At 42.9% G+C, this 25,456-nt stretch overlaps 1 protein-coding gene across 24 annotated transcripts in view; it reads right to left on the reverse strand.

Moving 5' to 3' along the window:
• KMT2C (lysine methyltransferase 2C) overlaps window positions 1-25,456 on the reverse strand; it is a 303,762-nt gene that overhangs the window by 219,666 nt on the left and 58,640 nt on the right. For 21 of the 24 annotated variants that reach the window (XM_063726211.1, XM_063726208.1, XM_063726207.1 and 18 more), the window contains one exon: window positions 3,685-3,773. In XM_063726211.1, coding sequence (XP_063582281.1) covers window positions 3,685-3,773 — 89 coding nt within the window. Of the gene's footprint in view, window positions 1-3,684; window positions 3,774-24,707; window positions 24,865-25,456 lie in introns of those variants that run through there. The other 3 variants (XM_063726226.1, XM_063726224.1, XM_063726225.1) reach the window with 2 other exon arrangements.

The raw sequence follows: 25,456 nt of genomic DNA on the forward strand, positions 1-25,456 counted from the left end.
AAAGGCTCTCACTTTGAATTTGGAAGGATCACTCTGGCTACTATTTGTGGGACAAGAGTAGGATGGAATAAAAAGGAAAGGAACAAGACCAGTTAGGAAGCTATTGCAGCAGTCCAGTGGAATGGTAGTGTGAAGTTCTGGAATAACAGCAGTGGAGGGGTCAAAGTAATTGAATCCAGGATATACTGGGTAGGTAAAGCCCTCCAGTGGGCTGGATGTCTAAAATGTGAAAATGTGAAATGTGAATGTCTAAAGTGTGAATGTATAAAATGTAAAATGTGAAAATGTGAAATCAAGAAAGACTCCATCTTTTTAAGCCTGAACAATATACAGTGGCAATATACCAGAGGTGGTAACACTGGAAGAGAGGGTTTCAGGATAACAACAAAAATTTCCAGAGAGGACACATTAAATATGAGATCCTCTTCAGACATCTAAGAAGAGATGTTAAGAAACAAGCTGAAAGAAAGATACAGGTTGTGTTCAAAGCAAGAAAGAGCTGGTGACATAATTTTAGAGTCATTAGCATTTAGATAACATAATAATAGCACAAAAATAGATAATAAGCCATTAAACTGAATAAGACCACCTAATATATAAGAAGATGAGCGAAGAGAATGAGGAAAAATCAGTGGAGTAGGAAAAAACAAAAAACAAACAAACAAAACAAAACAAAAAAACCAAGACAATGCAGTGACCTGAAAGTCAAGTTTTAAAAAAAAGTTTCACTCCTGAGAGTGGTTAGCTGTGTGAAATGATCCTGAAAGGTTAAGGAGGATGAAGACTAAAAGCTGGTTTGGGCAATATGAGATCATTACATTGACAAGAATAATTTTAGTAGAATGGGAGGAAGAAAGCTTGATTAGAGTGGGTTCATGAGAAAATGGTGAAAAATAAGTAGTAATCATAAGTATAAATAACTCAAGGATTTTTGCTATGATGGAGCAAAGAAGCTGTATAATACCTAAAAGGGGATGTCGGATCAAGAGAGGCTATTTGCGTTGAAAGGTGGTGATTCTGCAGCACCCCCCTTATGCTAATGAAATCACAGAGATGGAAAAGTTATTGATGCAGAAAAGCAAGGACAACTGCAGAACCAAAGTCCATAATACATGAGAGGGGACACAATGTAAGACACAAGCAGAGGAGCTGGCCTTATCCGCAGACAGTCTTTATCCCATTTTACCAGGACAGAAACTACAATATACAGGTAGGGATGCAAGCAAGAAAATAGATTTGATGGTAGATGAATATGGAACTTCTTTTCTAATTGTTCTATATTTTTTGTTTTTTCACTGAAATAAGCAAGATCATCACTAAAGAATCAAAAATGAGAAGGGGTGTTGGAAGTTTCAGGAGAAAAGAAAAGGTGGTGAAATAATCATCTTCAATAATCAAAGGGCCGGGCGTGGTGGCTCACGCCTGTAATCCTAGCATTTTGGGAGGCCAAGGTGGGCGGATTACGTGAGGTCAGGAGTTCGAGGCCAGCCTGGCCAACATTGGGAGAACCCTGTGTCTACTAAAAATACAAAAATTAGCCAGGCATGGTGGCGGGTGGCTGTAATCCCAGCTACTCGGAAGGCTGAGACAGGAGAATCACTTGAACCTGGGAGGCGGAGGTTGCCGTGAGCCAAGATCACGCCACTGCACTCCAGCCTGGAACAAAAGGTGAAACTCTGTCTCAAAAAAACAAAATTAAAAAAATAATAATAATCAGGCAGGGAGCGGTGGCTCACGCCTGTAATCTCAGAACTTTGGGAGGCCAAGGCAGGTGGATCACGAGGTCAGGAGTTCAAGACCAGCCTGGCCAATATGGTGAAACCCCGTCTCTACTAAAAAATACAAAAATTAGCCAGGCGTGGTGGCATCCCCCTATAGTCCCAGACCAGGAGGAAGACTGAGGCAGGAGAATCGCTGGAACCCGGGAGACAGAGGTTGCAATGAGCCGAGATCGCGCCACTGCACTCCAGCCTGGGAGACAAGAGTGAGACTCCATCTCAAAAAGAATAATAATAATAGCAATAACAATAATCGGAGCCAGACACGGTGGCTCACACCTGTAATCCCAGCACTTTGGGAGGCGGGTGGATCACCTGAGGTCAGGAGTTCGAGACCAGCCTGGCCAACACAGCAAAACCCTGTCTCTACTAAAAATACAAAAGTTACCCAGGCATGGTGGCGCATGTCTATAATCCCAGCTACTTGGGAAGCTGAGGCAGGGAGAACTGCATGAACCTGGGGGGTGGAGGTTGCAGTGAGCCGAAATCACACCACTGTAGTCCAGCCTGGGAGAGAGAGCAAGACTGTGTCTCAAAAATAACAATAGGCCAGGCGCAGTGGCTCACGCCTGTAATCCTAGCACTTTGGGAGGCTGAGGTGGGCGGATCATGAGGTCAGGAGATCGAGACCATCCTTGCTAACACGGTGAAACCCCATCTCCACTAAAGATACAAAAAATTAGCTGGGTGTGGTGGCGGGCGCCTGTAGTCTCAGCTATTCGGGAGGCTGAGGCAGGAGAATGGCATGAACCTGTGAATCCAGGAGGTGGAGCTTGCAGTGAGCTGAGATCACGCCACTGCACTCCAGCCCCAGCAACAGAGCAAGACTCTTGTCTTAAAACAAAAAACAAAAAACAAAAAAAACCACTAAAGCTTCAAAAAGACTTTTCACTAGTAAAAGTAACAATATATAGTACAGAAAAAAAAAATCATATGAAAAGGAATTAACAGTTTAAAGTAATATAGTAATTAATGAATGTGCACAAAAGGGTGAAATTTAGTATTCTGAACTTCCAAGCATCATTTTGTTACTCTAACTAGACCTTATTGGAAAGAAACTATAGACTATTTGAAGGCTTTCCAAGAATTATACCTATATAATAAATAGCAACACATCTGACAACCATAAGGATTTCTGGAAAAATGTATTTTAAAATCTATAACAATTTTTAATTTTTCTCATCTCTTAACTGTATGATATTCTGTAAGCATCAAGATGATATTCAACTTCAGAGACAAAGCCTATCACTGTGTCTAAACTCTATCCAATAACTATTGAAAACTTTACCAATGAGAGACTATCTCCTACAGGTATCCTCTAAATACAATATGAATCCTAGTCCCTTTGATAACTTACCACTGACCTGAAAATTTTGGAAACTGCTTTGGGCAACCAACTCTAGCTACCTTTTACAGATGCACAACATACAACAGCTTATTTAAGGGCACCTAAACGTCCAACAGACCAGAAACTATTTGGTCTAGTTTGGCCTAGCCTTTCACAATATTAATTCCATAATGAAACATACTACTTTTTTCAAAACACATATTAACAAAATAAGCTTTAAACAAACACTAGATGGTTCATAGGCCAGAATATACTATGAGCGATTATACTAACAGCCTGGATTACTGTTTCTCCCAGTCTTTATTTCCTTGATAAAACATTTATCTTCAGATATAAAATAATTATACTAACCAGGGCTTAGGGAAAAAAAGAGAGATAGAGGGCTCAGTTTTTTCACTTTGTCATTAGTTATCAAAACTATTTAGGCAGATGGGAAACTTAGAATTCAGTATAAAAACAAATGCTTAATACAGAATATTGTTATACAAATGCTACATGCAGTGTATAGACATATGCAAATTATCATATACATTCTTATAAATTCTTGAGTTCTGATACCTGTTTCCACAATCGTTTCTGTTTCTGTTGTCTCCAGCCCATCCATGCTGTCCTCATCTTCCACTGCAGTTTTCCCCCTACTTCGAGGTCTACAGAAAAAAAAAAAAAAAAAGTACATAGAGTTAAATGTTAAATTTTAAGGCTTAGACTTATATTCAACATAAAGCACAATTTGAAGGTATACAAAATAAATAATTTGGGCATTTTTCCAGCATTTTACCATATCAAGTAGAAAAGATCAGAGTTTACAGTCATTTTCTCCCTTAAATCCAGCACTTCCTTATACTCTAAATGTGAGGACAGACCCACATGAATATAATTGTGTCCTCATAATTCACTTAAATATTCCTCACTCTGGTTTTGCCCCTCTTTTAGGTAACCTTCTGATGTCTCCCTCTGTCTACCGTAGTGGCTTTTAACTACATAATGGGTTCTTTACAAAGTTCACATACCAGGTTTAACTTCTATATTTAATAAAGTTGATGCGAAATGACCAGATATATGTATTTTTAAAAGCTTTGTAAAAGGTACTTTTGGTGACTGTGATGCAGATGACTAAAAAACAAAATTTTAAAAATTAAGCACGATTATAATCATGTCCACCTTACAAGCATAATAAAATTTAATTTATAAACACTTCAGGAAAGTAAAATAAAGGTAAGAGTCACAAGTAAGGTGAAATTGCTGAAACAAAGCAATTGGGAAAAAAAAAAACAAAACTAATGCCTTTAAATTCTTTGAACTGTCCTAAATACGGTATAGAAATGAGTAAAAGAAAAATTAATAACACATAAGAGCAACAAGATATGACATATAAAAACTTGGAAACTGACAAAGCAGTACTCAGATAATTTCAGTGTTTTAAATTATTTCACAGTATTTTAAACTCTTTAAAAGAAAAAGGCTGGGTAAGGTGACTCACACCTGTAATCCCAGCACTTTGGAGGGTCGAGTTAGATGGATCATTTAAGTGCAAGAGTTCAAGACCAATCTGACCATCATGGCGAAACCCCATCTCTACCAAAAAAAAAATGCAAAAATTAGGCAAACATGGTGGTATGCCAGTAATTCCAGCTAAAGAAAAAAAACAACAAAGGGAGGGAGGGAGGGAGGAAACAGAAAGAAAAAATACAAATCAACTCAGTATTTAATTGAAAAACATAAAACATTTAAAAAGTGAAAAACAGCCAGCTGTGGTGGCTCACATCTGTAATCCCAGCACTTTGGGAGGCTGAGGCAGATGTATCACCTGAGGTCAGGAGCTCACGAACAGCCTGGCCAACATGGTGAAACTCTGTCTCTACTAAAAATACAAAAATGAGCCAGGCGTTGTGGCGTGTGCCTGTAATCCCAGCTACTTGGGAGGCTGAGGCACGAGAATTGCTTGAACCTGACAGGTGGAGGTTGCAGTGAGCTGATATCACGCCACTGCACTCCAGCCTGGGCGACAGAGTCAAACTCTGTCTCAAACACACAAACAAAAAAAAAAGGGGAGGTGGGGGAGGGAACAATACGAAATAGAATAATATGAAAAAGGAATAAAACAAAGAACTATGTTTTAAACAATAAGAAATCCATTTAAGTCTTGTTCTCATAAAAAAGTTAACCAACCTAGGCCAGGCGCAGTGACTCACGCCTGTAATCCTAGTACTTTGGGAGGCCGAGGTGGGTGGATCACCTGAGGTCAGGAGTTCAAGACCAGCCTGGCCTACGTGGCAAAACCTCATCTCTACTAAGAATACAAAAATTAGCTGGACGTGTTGACGCACATCTGTAATTCCAGCTACTCGGGAGGCTGAGGCAGGAGAATCGCTTGAACCCGGTGGGCAGAAGTTGCAGTGAGCCAAGATCACACCATTGCACTCCAGCCTGGGCAACAAGAGTGAAACTCTGTCTCAAAAAAAAAGTTAACCAACCTAAACCATGAAGGAGCTATAACATAAAAATATATTAAAAATTAAAGTGACCAGCCGGGCGTAGTGGCCCACACCTGTAATCCCAGCACCTTGTGAGGCCGAGGCAGGCAGATCACCTGAGGTAGGCACAGTTCGAGACCAGCCTGACCAACATGGAGAAACCCCATCACTACTAAAAAAAAAATACAAAAACAAAAAGAAAAATTAGCTGGGCATGGTGGCACATGCCTGTAATCCCAGCTACTCGAGAGGCTAAGGCAGGAGAATTGCTTGAACCTGGGGAGGCAGAAGTTGCGGTGAGCCGAGATTGCACCACTGCACTCCAGCCTGGGCAACAAGGGCGAAATTCTATCTCAAAACAAAAAAAAAAAAAATTTAAGTAATCAAAGCCTAAATGGTTTTATAATTAAAACTACTAAAAACTATCAAAAAGTCGGTCTTAACCAAAAATAAAAAAAAAAAGGAAGTACCTGACTCAGAATTCCAACAAACATTGTCAAAAACTATGAATGAAAATAAAAACTGAGAACAATCCTATTGAACATAATCAGAATGCCAGGATGATTCAATATTAGAAATTTGTTAATGTTACATAACAAGTCAAGCAGTCAAAATAGCATCACTTCAAACTTCACAGGGGGAAAGGGGAAAGAAGGCAGAACTAAATAAAAAGACTACAAAACCTGAAAGATGAAAAAGGGTGATTAGGGAGAAAACACTCTAAGGTGGTTCTTATTGTTCATGGACAAAAAGAAAGAACATCTTTAGAATTTATTAAGTAGTTGTTTTTAGGCCGGGCACGGTGACTCATGCCTGTAATCCCAGCACTTTGGGAGGCTGAGGTGGGTGGATCATGAGGTCAGGAGATTGAGACCATCCTGGCTAACAAGGTGAAACCCCATCTCTACTAAAAATATACAAAAAAATTAGCCGGGCATGGTAGCGGGCGCCTGTAGTCCCAGCTACTCGGGAGGCTGAGGCAGGAGAATGGTGTGAACCCGGGAGGCAGAGGCTGCGGTGAGCTGAGATCGCACCATTGCACTCCAGCCTGAGCAACAAGAGAGAAACTCCGTCTCAAAAAAAAGAATTTATTAAGTAGTTGTTTTTAAATTTGACGGAAAACATTAAAATAAAGTGGAAAGAAGGGATGAGAAAATTTGATCAATCCAACAGCAGGCAGAAAAGGAATGAAAACAAATGGTACATAGAAAATAACAAAAAGGTAAATATAAATATGAATTTTCACAGTAAACATAAATGGCTTAAACTGTCATAATGATAAAATTAATTTACTTGGATAACATAAGAGAACTTCAGATTATATAAAGCAAACATTTACAGAACAAAGAGAAATTGGTAACTAATCATTAGAGAGATATTAACATCCCACTCTCAGAAACTGATAGATGAAACATTATAGTTTGAAGCATTTTAAACGAGTATTTGGACAACACATTGAGCAAGCATTACTAGATTACTCCATCAATCTTCCTTTGTGTCTGACTCTGTTCAAACACAGTGGATACAGAAATAAATAAAACAAAATCCCTCCCTTCACAAAACTACATTCTAGTGAGAACAGACAACAGTAAACAAGTATTACACATATAACATCCAACAAAAGAAAGCAAAGAAAAAGGGACTAGCTATTTTAAATAACAGATTTATAAAATAAATGTTTTAAAATAAAATTTTGTAAGGAGCCACTTCAGCACAGAACTGAAGATGAAGCAAACCACACAGATATCTGGGAGAAAAGCATTGCAGTAGAAGGAACAGCAAATGCAAAATTCTTGAGATGAGAGCAAGTGAAGGGGGTTAGAGGGACAAGAAGGATATACGGTGGCTGGGGCAGAGTCAGCGGTAGGGGGTAAGAAGGCATGAGGTCTAAGAATTTTTTTTTAATAGGATCACTTTTTGTTTAGAAACCTGTAGACCAATACAAGAACTAAGGACTGGGAGACTAGAAATCCTCGAAACAATCCTAACATGGCTGCTTCAACGAAAATAGAGAATGAGAAAATAATTCACATGCTATTATGGAGGCAGAGTTTACTTTTCATCTTTCCTTTGTGATTTTTCATAATCATAAACATCCATTTTTAAAGAAATTGGAAATCGTATGGTTTAGCTGACTTTTTAACTTAATCTCTCAGACCCATGTTTTGCTCTACTTTGAGTTTTTTCTCCACTATCTTGACCATCACTGTCTATGCTGTTGTTTGTTTTGGCACAACTGGCTTTATTTCAAGCTCATTCTGTCTAGTTTATAATCTCTATCAACATATCAGTTATCTGCATTGCCCTACTTACTCCTTAAAAAATAATTTTGATTTTAATTTTTGCTTTTCAAATTTTTCTTCTGATTTCTATTCTTGGTTTTGGCACTAGGAAGACATGCTTTTTACGTTGATCAATTCATCAGAATTCCTTTCCTTCTGGGAGGTGGACCAACTTATTGACATCATGTCATTTTCAAATTTCTTTTATTTCATTGGTGTCCTTCTTATTGCTGCTCATTGGCTTCTGCCATGTGACTTTTCTGACTAATCAAACACCATATTCTGAACGCAAAGATAATGGTCATACTCTTCAAAACCCTATCAGTTGCCAACTTTCATATTTAAACAGCAAAATAGATACATGTTTTATATTTCCATATTGAGTCAGATATTTCCAGTTTCAGTTTTTAATTAAAGTTTGAAGTCTAATTACAAATGACAACATGAAGATTATTTATTTTAATCCTTCTTTGGGTTTTCTTCATTCCCCTCTTTTTCTTGTCTCTTAACCCTTTCATTTCAGTGTTCTTCACTTCACTTTATTACCAAGAAATTTGAAGTAAAAGAATACAACTAACTTTATTTGAGAAAATTTTCTACCAAAACTTTATGTTCCATATTAATCTCAGAATCTGAAACCAACTTGAGTTCCTAAAGTAACACAGGAGACTTCTACATAAAGCCACATGGGAGTAAGGTCAAAATTACCCTCCAGCCCAAACAACTAGGAAACCAGACAAATATAAGAAACAACCTTATTATCAGACACTGGGCAACAGGTACAGCAAAGGGAATAAAGGGAAAGAAACATGGCGACCCCTGCCATGGCACAGGCTTTCTACCTGGCGTTAATTTAGAAACTACCACACAGAGAGAGGAAACCAAAATGAGAAGTGAAATGAGAAGACAGAAATCATAGGTTCAGGTGGCTCAAGAAGACTAGAATTTGTGGGACAGAGTACCCAAGAGAAGAGAGGTATTCAGAGCAAGAGCTCCAGAAATCTGCACAGGGATACCCTTGAGTTCCAACTGAATACCAATCTGCACATGTGTGATGTGAAATCCCAGAAGACTGAACAAGAACAACTTCCAGGGAGAGAGCAATTACAGAAGAACAATTCCCAGAGCTCACAGAAAGCTGCGAATCAACTGTGTTGTCTCTAGTCAACTATATTGTCTCTAGCCAGAGTGGCAAGACCTCAATGACTATGTAACACATTCAGTAGAGACCAGAGTGAGACACACCTTTAGGAGCAGGACTAAATGAGCCACAGAACAAATGCTACTCTAGACCATCCCTAAAAGAGCTGACAAATAAGTCTCAACTTATCCTGAGAGTGACTCTGTATGAAAAAATAAATAAGTCTCAACCAAACAATAATGATTCACAACTTAACTACAGGACATAATCCAATAATCCAGCTATTATAAGTATGCCTCATATGCACAAGAATGTAAAGAAAACATGAATATGAGAGAAACAGAAGATATTAAAAATAACATGGAACTCAAAGGTAACATCAAAAGACAACATCAAATGCAAATTTCAGGCCGGGTGTGGTGGCTCACGCCTCTAATCCCAGCACTTTGGGAGGCCGAGGCGGGCGGATCACTAGGTCAGGAGATCGAGACCATCCTGGCTAACACGGTGAAACCCCGTCTCTACTAAAAATACAAAAAATTAGCCGGGCGCGTGGTGGCGGGCACCTGTAGTCCTAGCTATTTGGGAGGCTGAGGCAGGAGAATGGTGTGAACCCAGGAGGCAGAGACTGCAGTGAGCCGAGATCACGCCACTGCACTCCAGCCTGGGTGACACAGCAAGACTCCGTCTCCCAAAAAAAAAAAAAAAAAGAAAAGAAAAAAATGCAAATTTCACATTGAAAAGTTAACATGTGATTAGAAATGACAAAAGATCACTATCCCTAAAGACATAACAAAAAAAAAATCTATTCAAAATAAAGAACAGTATGAAAAATGACAACACAGCTACAGTGCCCTGTGGAATAATAGCAACCTACCTAATATGTGTGAGGTTGGGGTTAAAGGGATAGGAACAAAAACATTGTTTAGTGAAATAATTAGCTGTAAATTTTAAAAGCTGTATGATTATAAACCCACAGATCCAAGCACAACAAAATCCGAAACAGACAGACAGACAGACACACACACACACGTACCAGTAAGGTACTTTATAGTCAAATTGCTGAAAAAGATTAATAAAGAGAAAATATTAAAAGTAGCAAAAGAAAATACACATTGCTTAAAGAGGGAATAAAGTAAAAATGACTGCAGTCTTCTCGTCTGAAACTATGTAAGCCAGAAGACAGTAAAAAACATATTTAAAGTATTAAGGAGAAAATTAAAGGAAAAACCCCTATAAACACTGAACAAAACATGCAGCAAAAAAAAGTATCCTTCAAAAACAACAGTAGGCTGGGTGCAGTGGCCTGTAATCCCAGCACTTTGGGAAGCCAAGGCAGGCGGATCACCTGAGGTCGAGTTCGAGACCAGCCTGGCCAAGATGGTGAAACCCTGTCACTACTAAAAATACAAAAATCAGCCAGGAATGGTAGCAGGCACCTGTAATCCCAGCTACTCTGGAGGCTGAGGCAGGAGAATTGCTCCAACTAGGGAGGTGGAGGTTGCAGTGAACAGAAATCGCACCGCTGCACTCCAGCCTGGGTGGCAGAGTGAGACCCTGTCTCAAACAAACAAACAAACAGTTAACTAAAAACTTCCTCCTTTTTCTTTTCTTCTTTTGAGATGGAGTCTCACTATGTTGCTCAGGAAGGTCTTGAATTTCTGCTCTCAAGCGATCCTCCCACCTTGGTTTCCCATAGGGCTGGGATTACAGGCATTAGCCTCCTGGCCTAGTGTTTTGTTTTGAAGTGTGCTTTGTCTGATATTAACATAGCCACTCCAGCTTAATTTTGATTAGTGTTTGCATGTTTTATCTTTCTCTTTATGTCATTTTATTTCAATTGTCTTTCATGTAGACAGAATATAATTAGGTCTAAAATAGATTCTATTATCGGGGCATAGTGGCATGTGCCTGTAGTCCTGGGTACTCCGGAGGATGAGGTGGGAGGAACACTTGACAAAAACAACCCAACTCAAAAATGAGCAGAGAACTTCCATAGACATTTTCCAAAGAAGTTATACAAATGACCAAAAGCACATAAAAAGATGCTCACGATGACTATTAGAAAAATGAAAAATCAAAACTAAGATATATCACCTCACACCCATTAGGATGGCTACTGTGAAAAATAAAAAACAGAATAACAAATGTTGGCAAGGACGTGGAGAAACCGAAACACTAGTGCACAGGTGTAGGGAACATAAGATGATAGGCACCCTGGAAAACAGTATGGCAGTTTCTCAAAAAGTTAAAAATAGAATTACCATATGATCCACAAATTCCACTTCTGGGTATACACCAAAAAGAATCAGAAGCAGAGTCTCCAAAGAGATATTTATACACCCATGTTCACAGCAGCATTATTCACAATAAATAAAACATATTTAACAGTTAAGTAAAATGTGGTACAGACATACCACATTGGCGGTACGTCTATGGTGGAATACTATGCAGCCTTAAAAAGGAAGAATTTCTGACATATGCGATACTACAACATAAATGAACCTTGACAACAATCTCCTAAGTGAATTAAACCAGTCACAAAGAAAAAAAAATAGTGGATGATTCCACTTATATAAGGTACTAAGAGTAGTTAAAATCAGAGACAGAAAGTGGAACGGTGGTTGCCAGAGGCTGAGAGAAGGGAGAAACTGGGAGTTATTGTTTAATGGCTATAAAGTATGAGTTTAACAAGATAAAAAAAAAAGCTATGAAAATGGATAGTGTCTACATTGTGAATGTATCTCACATCACTAAAATGTACACTTAAAAATAGTTAAGGGGTTGGGTGGCCACAGACGGCCGGCGGGATGTAACCGGCCGCTGAGCTGCAACCCTTCCGTGTCCGCAGGCTTCGGCCCGGCCGCCGCCGCCCATAAGCTATGGAGGAGCTTGACAACTTCCTGGCCTGCAGGGCCGGAAGCAGCAAGGGCCAGACGCGGCGCGAGCCGGCGCTGCGAGCCAACGGGCCGGCGCCTGGCGGGCACGATCGTAAGGTCGCGCAGAAGCTCCTCAATGGCCAGGGCCAGCTGCAGCCCCGGCCGCACACTTGCCTCACCTGAGCCTGGGCTCTTGCTCTTGCGGAATCCACAGGTCTTTCTTGAAGAAATCTGTAGTCAGAACTCTGTGCTGCATTTTTATCCAGGGAAGGAACAGGAAGAGAAGAGTGTGGTCTCCTAGAAATCTAGCACTGGAGAAACGAGGAAAATTCTTCCAAGATTGGTCTCCCACTCAGAGCTGAGGAAGCTTTTCTACTCAGCAGATGCAGTGTGTTTTGATGTTGACAGCACGGTCATCAGAGAAGAAGGAACCGACGTTCAAAGCAGCTGCCAACTATTCCAAGTTTCCCAGCTGGAGGAGCCCTTCCCTGCACCTTCGCAGAAGCCCTGAAGCAGACACCCCAGGGAGCACCTACCGGGGGCACCCCCAGCTGGCACCAGCATACAAAGTGAGACAGGGTCTCGCCTTATTTCGCAGGTTGGTCTGGAACTCCTGAGCTCAAACAATCTACCCACCTCGGCCTCCCAAAGTTCTGGGATTACAGGTGTGAGCCACCTTACCCAGAGAGGCGAACCTGGATTGGGAAAGTCGACATTAATCAACTCATTATTCCTCACAGCTTTGTATTCTCCAGAGTATCCAGGTCCTTCTCATAGAATTAAAAAGACTATACAGGTGGACAATCTAAAGTTTTAATCAAAGAAGGTGGTGTTCAGTTGCTGCTCACAATAGTTGACACCCCAGGATTTGGAGATGTAGTGGATAATAGTAATTGCTGGCAGCCTGTTATCGATTACATTGATAGTAAATCTGAGGACTACCTAAATGCAGAATCACGAGTGAACAGACGTCAGATGCCTGATAGCAGGGTGCAGTGTTGTCTATACTTCATTGCTCCTTCAGGACATGGACTTAAACCATTGGATATTGAGTTTATGAAGCGTTCTCATGAAAAAGTGATTATCATCCGACTTATTGCCAAAGCAGACACACTTACACCAGAGGAATGCCAACAATTTAAAAAACAGATAATGAAAGAAATCCAAGAACATAAAATATATGAATTTCCAGAAATAGATGATGAAGAAGAAAATAAACTTGCTAAAAAGGTAAAGGACTGTTTACCTCTTGCTGTGGTAGGTAGTAATACTATCATTGAAGTTAATGGCAAAAGGGTCAGAGGAAGGCAGTATCCTTGGGGTGCTGCTGAAGTTGAAAATGGTGAACATTGTGATTTTACAATTCTAAGAAATATGCTGATAAAAACACACACGCAGGACTTGAAAGATGTTACTAATAATGTCCACTATGAGAACTACAGAAGCAGAAAACTGGCAGCTGTGCCTTATAATGGAGTTGATAACAACAAGAATAAAGGGCAGCTGACTAAGAGCCCTCTGGCACAAATGGAAGAAGAAAGAAGGGAGTATGCAACTAAAATGAAGAAGAGAGAGCTGGAGATGGAGCAGGTGTTTGAGATGAAGGTCAAATTAAAAGTTCAAAAACTAAAGGACTCTGAAGCTGAGCTCCAGTGGCGCCATGAGCTAATGAAAAAGAATTTGGAAGCACAGCACAAAGAATCAGAGGAAAAACGTCGTCAGTTTGAGGATGAGAAAGCAAACTGGGAAGCTCAACAACATATTTTACAACAGAACTCTTCGAGAACCTTGGAAAAGAACAAGAAGAAAGGGAAGATCTTTTAAACTCTCTATTGACCACCAGTTACGTATTAGTTGCCAATATGCCAGCTTGGATATCAGTGTTTGTTGGATCCGTTTGACCAATATGCATCAGTTTCATACATAATGATGGATTTAACAGCATGACAAAAATTATTTTTTTGTTGTTGTTCTTGATGGAGATTAAGATGCCTTGAATTGTCTAGGGTGTTGTGTACTTAGAAAGTAACAGCTCTAAGTACCTTTCCTACATTTTCTTTTTCTTTTTTTTATTAAACAGATATCTTCAGTTTAATGCAGGAGAACATTTTACTGTTGTACAATCATGTTCTGGTGGTTTGATTGTTTACAGGATATTCCAAAATAAAAGGACTCTGGAAGGTTTAAAAAAAAAAAAAAAAAAGGGCCAGGAGCAGTGGCTCACACCTGTAATCCCAGCACTTTGGAAGGCCAAGACAGGCAGATCATTTGAGGTCAGGAGTTGGAGACCAGCCTGGCCAACATGGCGAAATCCTGTCTCTACTAAAAATACAAAAGTTGGCCGGGCATGATGGCACGTGCCTGTAATCCCAGTTACTTGGGAGGCTGAGGCAGGAGACTCACTTGAACCCGGGAAGCAGAGACTGCAGTGAACCAAGATCATACCACCACACTCCAGCCTGGGCAACAGAGTGAGGCCCTGTCTCCAAAAAAAAAAAAAACAGTTAAGATGGCAAATTATATTTTGTGTATATTCTACCACAACTTTTTTAAAAGTCAAATCAAAATCTGATTGTAAAGATCAATAAAATTGACAAGCTTCTAGCAAAACAAACACACACAAAAAAATACTATGGTTTGAATACCATTTGCCCTCACCAAATCTCATGTTGAAGCTTGGTCTGCAATGTAGCAGTGTTGAGAGGTGGTACCTTTAAGGGGTGATTAGGTTGTTAAGAGGGATTAATGTCGTTCTCAAAGGAGTTCTCACTCTTGGAGGAGTGAACCCACAAGAGTCGGTTGTTATAAAGTGAGGATGCCTCTCATGTTTGGCCTCACTTTGCAAACATGTGCTTCCCCTCGCACTTCTCTGCCATGTTATGACATAGCACAAAGCCCTCACCACATGCGGCAACCCATCTTAGATTTCTCAGCCTCCAGAACCATAAACCAAATAAATCTTTTTCCTTTATAAATTACCAACTCTCGGGTATTTTGTTATAGCAATAGAAAATGAACTAAAACAGGAATGAAAGAGGGGATTTCACTATAGACCCCACAGACATTAAAATGACAATAAGGTTGGGTGCTATGGCTCATGCCTGTAATCCCAGTGGGCAGATCATGAGGTCAGGAGATCAAGACCATCCTGGCTAACACGGTGAAACCCCGTCTCTACTAAAAATACCAAAAAATTAGCCGGGTGTGGTAGTGGGCACCTGTAGTCCCAGCTACTCAGGAGGCTGAGGCTGGAGAATGGCGTGAACCCTGGAGGCAGAGCTTGCAGTGAGCCGAGATCGCAAGACTGTACTCCAGCCTGGGCAACAGAGCGAGACTCCGTCTCCAAAAAAAAAAAGACAATAAAAGAGCAGTATGAACAACTCCACATATATAAGTTTGATATCTTTAAATGAAATGGACCAATTCATAGGAAATGACAAACTACCAAAACTCACCCAAGATAAAATATGTAACCTGAACAGCTCTGTAACTATTAAGGAAATTGAATTTATAGTATGAAATTTTCTGAAATAACAATCTCCAGGCCCAGATGCTTTCACTAACTAATTTCTAACCAACATTTTAAGATGAGGTAACACCAACTCTACAGAATCCCTTCCAGAAAACAGAGGAGGGAACAACATTTCTCCACTCATTTAATGAGGTCAGCATTATCCTAAAGCCAAAATCAGGCAAAGACAGTACAAAGAAGCAAAACTAAAGACCAATTTCCAAAGTGAACATAAACACAAAAATCATCAAGAATATATTAGCAAATCAAACTCAGGAACATAAAAAGAGTAATATACCACACCATGTGGGGTTTATCCCAGGAATGCTACACTTGTTCAATATTCAAAAAATCCATCAATGTAATCTACCATGTTAGAAGTCTAAATCACTGGTCAGCAAACTACGGTCTAGAGGCCAAATCCAGTCCTGTACTTGGTCTTTGTAATAATTTTATCGGAACATAGCCATGTATATTTGTTTACATACAGTCTACATCTGCTTTCATGCTACAATAGCAGATATCAGCAGTTACAACAGACAGCATATTGCCAGCAAAGCCTAAAATGTTTACTATGTGACCCCTTACAGAAAAAAATGTGGGAGGTCACCACCATTAGACCTGCCTTACAAGAAATGCTAAAGAAAGTTCTTCAAATTGAAACAAAAGAACTCTAAAAACATAAAAACATATTAAAGAATAAAACTCACTATAAAGATAACAATATATTCAAATTCAGAATACTCCAATACTGTAATGGTGGTACCTAAATCAGATTTAAGTCTAGTATAAATGTAAAGAGACAAAAGTATTAAATATTAACTATACATAAACAATTTGGTAATGGATACATGATATATAAAAGATACACATTATGAAATCAATAATACAAAATGTGAAAGGAGACATTAAATGTAAAGTTGTGGTATACTGTTGAGGTTGTCAGCTTAAAATACACTATTAACACTATAAGATGTTTTATGTAAGCTTTATGGTAACCATAAAGAAAAGGCCGTAGTAGATACATAAAACAGAAAAGAACCAAAGCATATCACTATCAAAAAAATCATCAAATCACAAAGGAAGACAGCAAGAGAGGAAGACTGAAACAAACAAACTTACAAGAGTCAGAAAAATTGACAAAATGGCAGTAGCATCTCCTTACCTATCAATAATTACTTTAAATGGAAATAAATTAAATACTCCAGAAGACACTGATTGGCTGAGTGATTTTTTTCTTATTTTTTCATTTCATTTTATTTTTTTTGAGATGGAGTCTCACTCTGTTGCCCAGGCTGGAGTGCAGAGGCATGATCTCAGCTCACTGGAACCTCCGCCTCCCAGGTTCAAGCAATTCTCCCACCTCAGCCACCTGAATAGCTGGGACTACAGACACACGCCACCACGCCTGGCTAATTTTTGTATTTTTAGTAGAGAGAGAATTTCACCATATTGGCCATGCTGGTCTCGAACTCCTGACCTCAGGTGATCCACCTGCCTTGGCCTCCCTAAGTGCTGGTATTACAGATGTGAGCCACTGTGCCTGGCCGAGTGGATTTTTAAAAACAAGATCCAATGATATGCTGCCTACAGGATACATAAAACAGAAAATCAAAAGTGCATCACTACCAAAAAATCATCAAATCACAAAGGAAGACAGCTAGAGAGGAAGACTGGAACAAAGAAACTACAAGAGTCAGAAAAATTGACAAAATGGCAGTAGTAACTCCTTACCTATCAATAATTATTTTAAATGAAAAGAATTAAGCTCTCCAATAAGAAGACACAGATTGAATGGATTTTTGTTTGTTTAAGATGGAGTCTCACTCTGTCGCCCAGACTGGACTGCGATGGCGTGATCTCAGCTCACTGCAACCTCCGCCTCCTGGGTTCAAGCGATTCACCTGCCTCAGCCTCCTGAGTAACTGGGATTACAGGCACCCGCCACCACACCTGGCTAATTTTTGTATTTTTAGTAGAGATGAGGTTTCACCATGTCGGTCAGGCTGGTTTCAAACTCCTGACCTCAGGTGATCTACCCACCTCGGCCTCCCAAAGTGCTGGGAATACAAGCGTGAGCCACTGCACCCAGCCAAGTGGATTTTTAAAAACAAGATCCACCTATATGCTGCCTACAAGAGACTCTCTTTAGCTTTAAAGGACTGAGGCCGAAAGTGAAGAGATGGAAAAAGATATTCCACACACGTTAACCAAAGACAGCAGAGGATCCTTATATAAGATAAAATAGACTTTGAGTCAAAAAGTGTTACCAGAGATCAGAGGTCAATTCATCAAGAGAATGTAACATTTATAAATATATATACATGCCCCAATTTGGAGCACCTAAATATATAAAGCACTATCAACAGAACTAAAGGGGGAAATAGCAATACCGTAATAGTGGGGAACTTAAATACCCCACTTTCAACAATGGATAAATAATCCAGACAAAAATTAATAAGGAAACACAGACTTGAACATTACAGACTAAATGGACCTAACAGACACATATAGAACATTCTAGCCAACAGCAGCTGAATATACATTCTTCTTAAGCAAACAGAGAATATTCTCCAGGATAGATCATATGTTGGGCCACAAAACAAGTTTTAACAAATTCAAGAAGAATGAAATCATTTCAAGTATCTTTCTAACAACAATGGTATGAAATTAGAAATCAATGACATAGGAAGAAAGCTAGAAAATTCACAAAGAAATCAAAAGGGAAAATCTGTTAATATGGTTGTCATATTTACAAATCAAAGAAAAATGATCATCTCAACAAATGCAGAAAAAAATCAGATATAAATGCAGTAAGTCTTCTGTGTCCATGGGTTCCGCATCTGTAAATCCAAATGACTATGTATCAAAAAAAAATTTATTACTCTGTCTCTTTAACTGTATACTCCATGAAGACTAAAAATTTGTTCTATTCACTGCTGCACCCCCAACACCTAACAGCACCAGATGAAACACAGGCACTCAATATATGTTTTGTTGCATGAGTAGATGGTTGTATAACTCAGGACAAAAATATGGATTCAATAACAAATATTGAGATAACAGCCTAACAATTCTGAAAAGCAAGTTAGTTCTGTCTGCCACTGAACAAAATAATAAAATTTCACAGGGAATCAAACTTTAAAACAAAGCCACTTAATACTGGATGTTGTGTCATTAAGCTAAGTGATAAGAAATAAGACACTCTAATACCATAAAGGAACAGGCTAAAGTGTCATAATTAGCAGAAAATATCACCAATGTCTACTTAGAAAATCCAAGTTTATCAACTGAAATGTTAAAAGAGTTCTTTAAGATTCTCAGATCAACACAGTAACATATAAACATCAATAGCTTTTCTATACAGCATACTGAAGAAACAGAAATAATCTATTCTACTGTAATAGAAAGATATCAACAACAAAAAAGTTACTAGGAATAACTTTAATAAGTAATATAAAACTACTTATCAACATAAAGGAAGAATAAAGTATCTTGAGACGCAAACCTAATTTTTTTAAAAAAGGGACAAAGGATATGAACAACAAATTCATTTTTGAATGAAATTCAGACACAATTAATCAACCTATAGAATAAGATAAAGTGCTCAACTTTACCAAGTAATCAGGGAAATCGAACAATGATACGAAAAATGAAAACTCCTGGTCAGGCCCAGTAGCTCAAGCCTAAAATCCCAGCACTTTGAGAGGCCAAAGCGGGCAGATCACTTGAGGCCAGGAGTTCAAGACGAGCCTGACCAATATGGTGAAACCCCGAGGTCTCTACTAAAAATACAAAAATTAGCCAGGTGTGGTGGCACATGCCTGTAGTACCAGCTACTCAGGAGGCTGAGGCACAAGAATCGCTTGAACCTGGCAAGTGGAGGTTGCAGTGACCCGAGATTGCACCATTGCACTCCAGACTGGGCAAAAGAGCAAGACTCTGTCTCAAAAAATAGTAATAATAATAATAATTAATAAAATAAAAATTGAAAAGAAATTTTAAAAATAATAATTTTTAAAATGAGTGAATGGGAAAAACAAATTCTCAATAGAAAAATAACAAATACAGTCCAACAACTGAAAGAGTGAAAGTCTCTAAACACATGAGATATTCAACTAAACAATTTTAGAAATGGAAATGAAAGCAAAGAGTATCATTTCAGATACCAAATTAGCAAAGAGTGATAACACACTCTGCTAGTCAGGTTATGGGAAAATCGACACTAGTAGGAATGTAAACTGAACAATCAGGCCGGGCATGCTGGCTCATGCCTGTAATCCCAGCACTTTGGGAAGCCAAGGTGGGTGGATCACTTAAGGTCAGGAGTTCCAGACCAGCCTGGCCAATATGGTGAAACTCTGTCCCTACTAAAAATACAAAAATTAGCCAGGCATGGTGGCACACTCCTGTAATCCCAGCTACTTGGGGTGGCTCGAACCCAGGAGGCGGAGCTTGCAGTGAGCCGAGATTGCAGCATTGTACTCTAGCCTGAGTGACACAGGGAGACTCTGTCTCAAAAAAAAAAAAAAAAAATTGAAGAGAAAAACACAAGGAAAAAAATCCATGCAACATCAATTTTTCAGAAGTCCCTGATTAAAAAATAATGTCAAACATTAAGAGGAATATCCATTTTGCTTACAGACATATCACGTCACAGATAATAAGTTGTTTGTTTGTTTGTTTGGGGACGAAGTCTCACTCTGCTGCCCAAACTGGAGTGCAGTGGCACAACCTCGGCTTACTGCAACCTCCGCCTCCCAGGTTCAAGCGGTTCTCCTGCCTCAGCCTCACGAGTAGCTGAGACTACAGGCACGTGCCACCACACCCAGCTAATTTTTTATTTTTAGTAGAGACAGGGTTTCACCATGCTGGCTAGGCTGGTCTCAAACTCGTGACCTCAGGTGATCTGCCCACCTCGGCCTCCCAAAGTGCTGGAATTACAGGCGTAAGCCACTGCACCCAGCGAGTTTTTTTTTAAATAGCAAAGGCTTTTGTCAACCCTGCACTGAACAAGTCTTTTTTTTTTTGAGACGGAGTCTTGCTCTGTCGCCCAGGCTGGGGTGCAGTGGGATGATCTCGGCTCAATGAAACCTTCATCTCCCAGGTTCAAGCAATTCTTCTGCCTCAGTCTCCCAAGTAGCTGGGATTATAGGCGCCCACAACCACGTCCAGCTAATTTTTGTATTTTTAGTAGAGACAGGGTTTCACCATGCTGGCCAGGCTGGTCTCAAACTCCTGACCTCAGGTGATCCACCCACCTCGGCCTCCCAAAGTGCTGGGATTACAGGTGTGAGCCACCGTACCCAGCCTGAACAAATCTACGGACACCATTTTCCAGCAGCATGCACTCACTTTGTGTCTCTGTGTTACGTTTTAGTAATCCTCAAAGTATTTTGAACTTTTTCATTATTATTATATCTGTGACAGTGATCTATGATCAGTGATATATTTTTTTTCTCCTTTGGTTGAGAAAGGGTCTTGTTCTGTCACCCAGGCTGGAGTGCAGTGGCACAATCACAGCTCACTGCAGCCTCAACCTTCCGGACTCAAGTGCTCAGCCTCATCAGCAGGTGGGACAACAGGCATGTACCACCACACCCGGCTGATTTATTTTTTATAGAGAGGGGGTGTCACCATGTTGCTCAAGCTAGTCTCAAACTCAAGTGATCCTCTTGCCTTGGCCTCCCAAAGTGCTGGGATTCCAGGAGTGAGCTACCATGCTATCTTTGATGTTACTATTGCAATTGTTTTGGAACACCATGAACCACGCCCACATAAGATGGCTAACATATAATGTGTGTTCTGACTGCTCCACCAATTAGCCATTCCCTATCTTTCTTTCTCCCTCTTTTCAGGCCTCCCGTTTCCCTAAGACACAACCATATTAAAATTAGGCCAATTAGCTAACCCTAATCCTACAATGGCCTCAAACAATTCAGGGAAAGGAAAAGTCACGTGCCTCTCACTTTAACTGAAAAGCTACAAATGATTAATCTTAGTGGGGAAGGCATATCAAAGAGTGAGAAAGGCCTAAAGCTAGGCCTCTTTTACCACTCAGCCAATTGTGAATGTAAATGAAAAATTCCCTCTCCCTCTCCCCACTCTCCCTCTCCCCCCTCCCCCCCTCCCTCCACCCTCCCCCTCTCCCCCCTCCCCCCTCCCTCCCTCCCCTTTCTTCGGTCTCCCTCTACTTCTTTTTTTGGTCTCCCTCTGTTGCCGAAGCTTGACTGTACTGCCGTGATCTCGGCTCACTGCAACCTCCCTGCCTCGGGCTCCTGTGATTCTCCTGCCTCAGCCTGCCCAGTGCCTGGGATTGCAGGCGCACGCCACCACGCCTGACTGATTTTTGTGTTTTTGGTGGAGACGGGGTTTCCCTGTGTTGACCCAGCTGGTCTCCAGCTCCTGGCCTGGAGTGATCTGCCCACCTCGGCCTCCCGAGGTGCTGGGATTGCAGACTGAGTCTCGCTCACTCAATGCTCAATGTTGCTCAGGCTGGAGTGCAGTGGCGTGATCTCGGCTCGCTACAACCTCCACCTCCCAGCCGCCTGCCTTGGCCTCCTAAAGTGCTAAGATTACAGCCTCTGCCCCGCCGCCACCCAGTCTAGGAAGTGAGGAGCGTCTCTGCCTGGCCGCCCATCGTCTGGAATGTGAGGAGCCCCTCTGCCCGGCCGCCCCGTCTGGGAAGTGAGGAGCGCCTCTGCCCGGCCGCCATCCCGTATAGGAAGTGAGGAGCGTCTCTGCCCGGCTGCCCATTGTCTGGGATGTGAGGAGCACCTCTGCCCGGCCGCCCCGTCTGGGAAGTAAGGAGCACCTCTGCCCGACCGCCCCGTCTGGGAGGTAAGGAGCGCCTCTACCCGGCCACCACCCCATCTGGGAGGAAGTGAGTAGCGCCTCTGCCCGGCCGCCCCGTCTGGGAAGTGAGGAGTGCCTCTACCTGGCCGCCCCGTCTGGAAAGTGAGGAGCGCTTCTGCCCAGCTGCCCCACCTGGGAAGTGAGGAACACCTCTGCCTGGCCGCCCCGTCGGGGAGAAGAGGAGCGCCTCTGCCTGGCCGCCCCGTCTGGGAGGTGAGGAGCGCCTCTGACAGGCCGCCACCCCGTCTGGGAGGAAGTGAGGAGCGCCTCTGCCCGGCCGCCCCGTCTGGGAGGTGAGGAGCGCCTCTGCCCGGCCGCCCCGTCTGGGAGGTGAGGAGCGCCTCTGCCAGGCCGCCACCCCATCTGGGAGGAAGTGAGGAGCGCCTCTGCCCAGCCACCCCGTCTGGGAAGTGAGGAGCGCCTCTGCCCGGCCGCCCCGTCTGGGAAGTGAGGAGCACCTCTGCCCGGCCACTCCGTCTGGGAGGTGAGGAGCGCCTCTGCCCGGCCGCCCCGTCTGGGAAGTGAGGAGCACCTCTGCCTGGCTGCCACCCGGTCTGGGAGGAAGTGAGGAGCGCCTCTGCCCAGCCACCCCGTCTGGGAAGTGAGGAGCGCCTCTGCCCGGCCACCCCGTCTGGGAGGTGAGGAGCGCCTCTGCCCGGCCGCCCCATCTGGGAGGTGAGGAGCGCCTCTGCCCGGCCGCCCCGTCTGGGAGGTGAGGAGCGCCTCTGCCCGGCCGCCCATCATCTGGGAGGTGAGGAGCGCCTCTGCCCAGCCGCCCCGTCTGGGAAGTGAGGAGCGCCTCTGCCCAACCGCCCCGTCTGGGAAGTAAGGAGCACCTCTGCCTGGCTGCCACCCCGTCTGGGAGGAAGTGAGGAGTGTCTCTGCCCGGCTGCCCCGTCTGGGAAGTGAGGAGCGTCTCTGCCCGGCCGCCCCGTCTGGGAAGTGAGGAGCACCTCTGCCCGGCCGCCCCGTCTGGGAGGTGAGGAGCGCCTCTGCCTGGCTGCCACCCCATCTGGGAGGAAGTGAGGAGCACCTATGCCTGGCTGCCACCCCATCTGGGAGGAAGTGAGGAGCGCCTCTGCCCGGCCGCCCCGTCTGGGAGGTGAGGAGCGCCTCTGCCCGGCCTCCCCATCTGGGAGGTGAGGAGCGCCTCTGCCCGGCCGCCCCGTCTGGGAGGTGAGGAGCGCCTCTGCCCGGCCTCCCCGTCTGGGAGGTGAGGAGCGCCTCTGCCCGGCCTCCCCGTCTGGGAGGTGAGGAGCGCCTCTCTGCCTGGCTGCCACCCCATCTGGGAGGAAGTGAGGAGCACCTCTGCCCAGCCACCCCATCTGGGAGGTGAGGAGCGTCTCTGCCCGGCCGCCCCATCCAGGAAGTGAGGAGCGCCTCTGCCTGGCTGCCACCCCTTCTGGGAGGAGTGAGGAGCGCCTCTGCCCGGCCGCCCCATCGGGGAAGTGAGGAGCGCCTCTGCCCGGCCGCCCATCGTCTGGGAGGTGAGGAGCGCCTCTGTCCGGCCGCCCCGTCTGGGAGGTGAGGAGCGCCTCTGCCTGGCTGCCACCCTGTCTGGGAGGAAGTGAGGAGCGCCTCTGCCCAGCCACCCCGTCTGGGAAGTGAGGAGCACCTCTGCCCGCCCGCCCCGTCTGGGAAGTGAAGAGCGCCTCTGCCCGGCCGCCCCATCTGGGAGGTGAGGAGCACCTCTACTCGGCCACCCATCGTCTGGGATGTGAGGAGCGCCTCTGCCTGGCCCCCCTGTCTGGGATGTGAGGAGCGCCTCTACCCGGCCACCCATCGTCTGGGATGTGAGGAGCGCCTCTGCCCGGCCGCCCCGTCTGGGATGTGAGGAGCGCCTCTGCCCAGCTGCCCCATCTGGGAAGTGAGGAGCACCCTGTCTGGGAGGTGTAACCAACAGCTCCGAAGAGACAGCGATCATCGGGAGCGGGCCATGAGGACGATGGCGGTTTTGTTGAAAAGAAGGGGGGGAAGTGTGGGGAAAGGAAGGAGAGATCAGATTGTTACTGTGTCTGTGTAGAAAGAGGTGGGCATAGGAGACTCCATTTTGTTCTGACTAAGAGAAATTCTTCTGCCTTGGGATGCTGTTGATCTATGGCCTTTCCCCCAGCCCCCTGCTCTCTGAAACATGTGCTGTGTCAACTCAGGGTTAAATGGATTAAGGGCGGTGCAAGATGTGCTTTGTTAAACACATGCTTGAAGGCAGCATGCTCTTTAAGAGTCATCACCACTCCCTAATCTCAAGTACCCAGGGACACAAACACTGCAGAAGGCCGCAGGGACCTCTGCCTAGGAAAACCAGAGACCTTTGTTCATGTGTTTATCTGCTGACCTTCTCTCCACTATTATCCTATGACCCTGCCATATCCCCCTCTCCGAGAAACACCCAAGAATGATCAATAAATACTTAAAAAAAAAAAAAAAAGTGTGTAGCACCTTCACCTTTCCCTTCTGTCTCTCTTCCTCCTTCTCCAGCCATGTAGGATGTGCCTGCTTCCCCTTCACCTTCTGCCATGATTGTAAGTTTCCTGAGGCCTCCTCAGCCATTCTTCCTGTACAATCTGCATAACTGTGAGCCAATTAAACTTCTTTTCTTTATTAAAAAAAAAAAAGAAAAAGAAAAATTCTTGAATAAAATTAAAAGCGCTATGTCAGTGAACATGAAACAATCTTATTGCTAATATGAAAAAAGTTTTAGTGGTCCATATGGAAGATCAAACCAGCCACAACATTCCCTTAAGCAAAAAGCCTAATCCACAGCAAGGCTCTAACTTTCTTTAATTCTCTGAAGGCTGAGAGAGGTGAGAAAACTGCAGAAGAAAAACTGGAAGCAAATAGAGGTTGGTTCATGAGGAAAAATGCTCTTGTCATAACATAAAAGTGGAAAGTGAAGCAGCAAGTGCTGACATGGAAGCTGTAGCAAGTTATCCAGAATATCTATCTAAGATCATTGCTGGAGGTGGCTATACTAAACAAGGTGTTTTATGTAGACAAAAGAGCCTTCCATTAGAAGAAGATGCCATCTAGGACTTTCACAGCTAGAGAGGGAAAATCAATGCCTTGCTTCAAAGGTCAGGCTGGGGCCACACCTGTTATCCCAGCACTTTGAGAGGCCAAGGTAAGAGAATCGCTTGAGCCCAGGAGTTCAAGGCCAGCCTGGGCAACAAGGCAAGACTCTTTGTCTC

Source organism: Pongo abelii, chromosome 6 (genome assembly GCF_028885655.2).
Source record: "Pongo abelii isolate AG06213 chromosome 6, NHGRI_mPonAbe1-v2.0_pri, whole genome shotgun sequence".
Classification (NCBI taxonomy): domain Eukaryota; kingdom Metazoa; phylum Chordata; class Mammalia; order Primates; family Hominidae; genus Pongo; species Pongo abelii.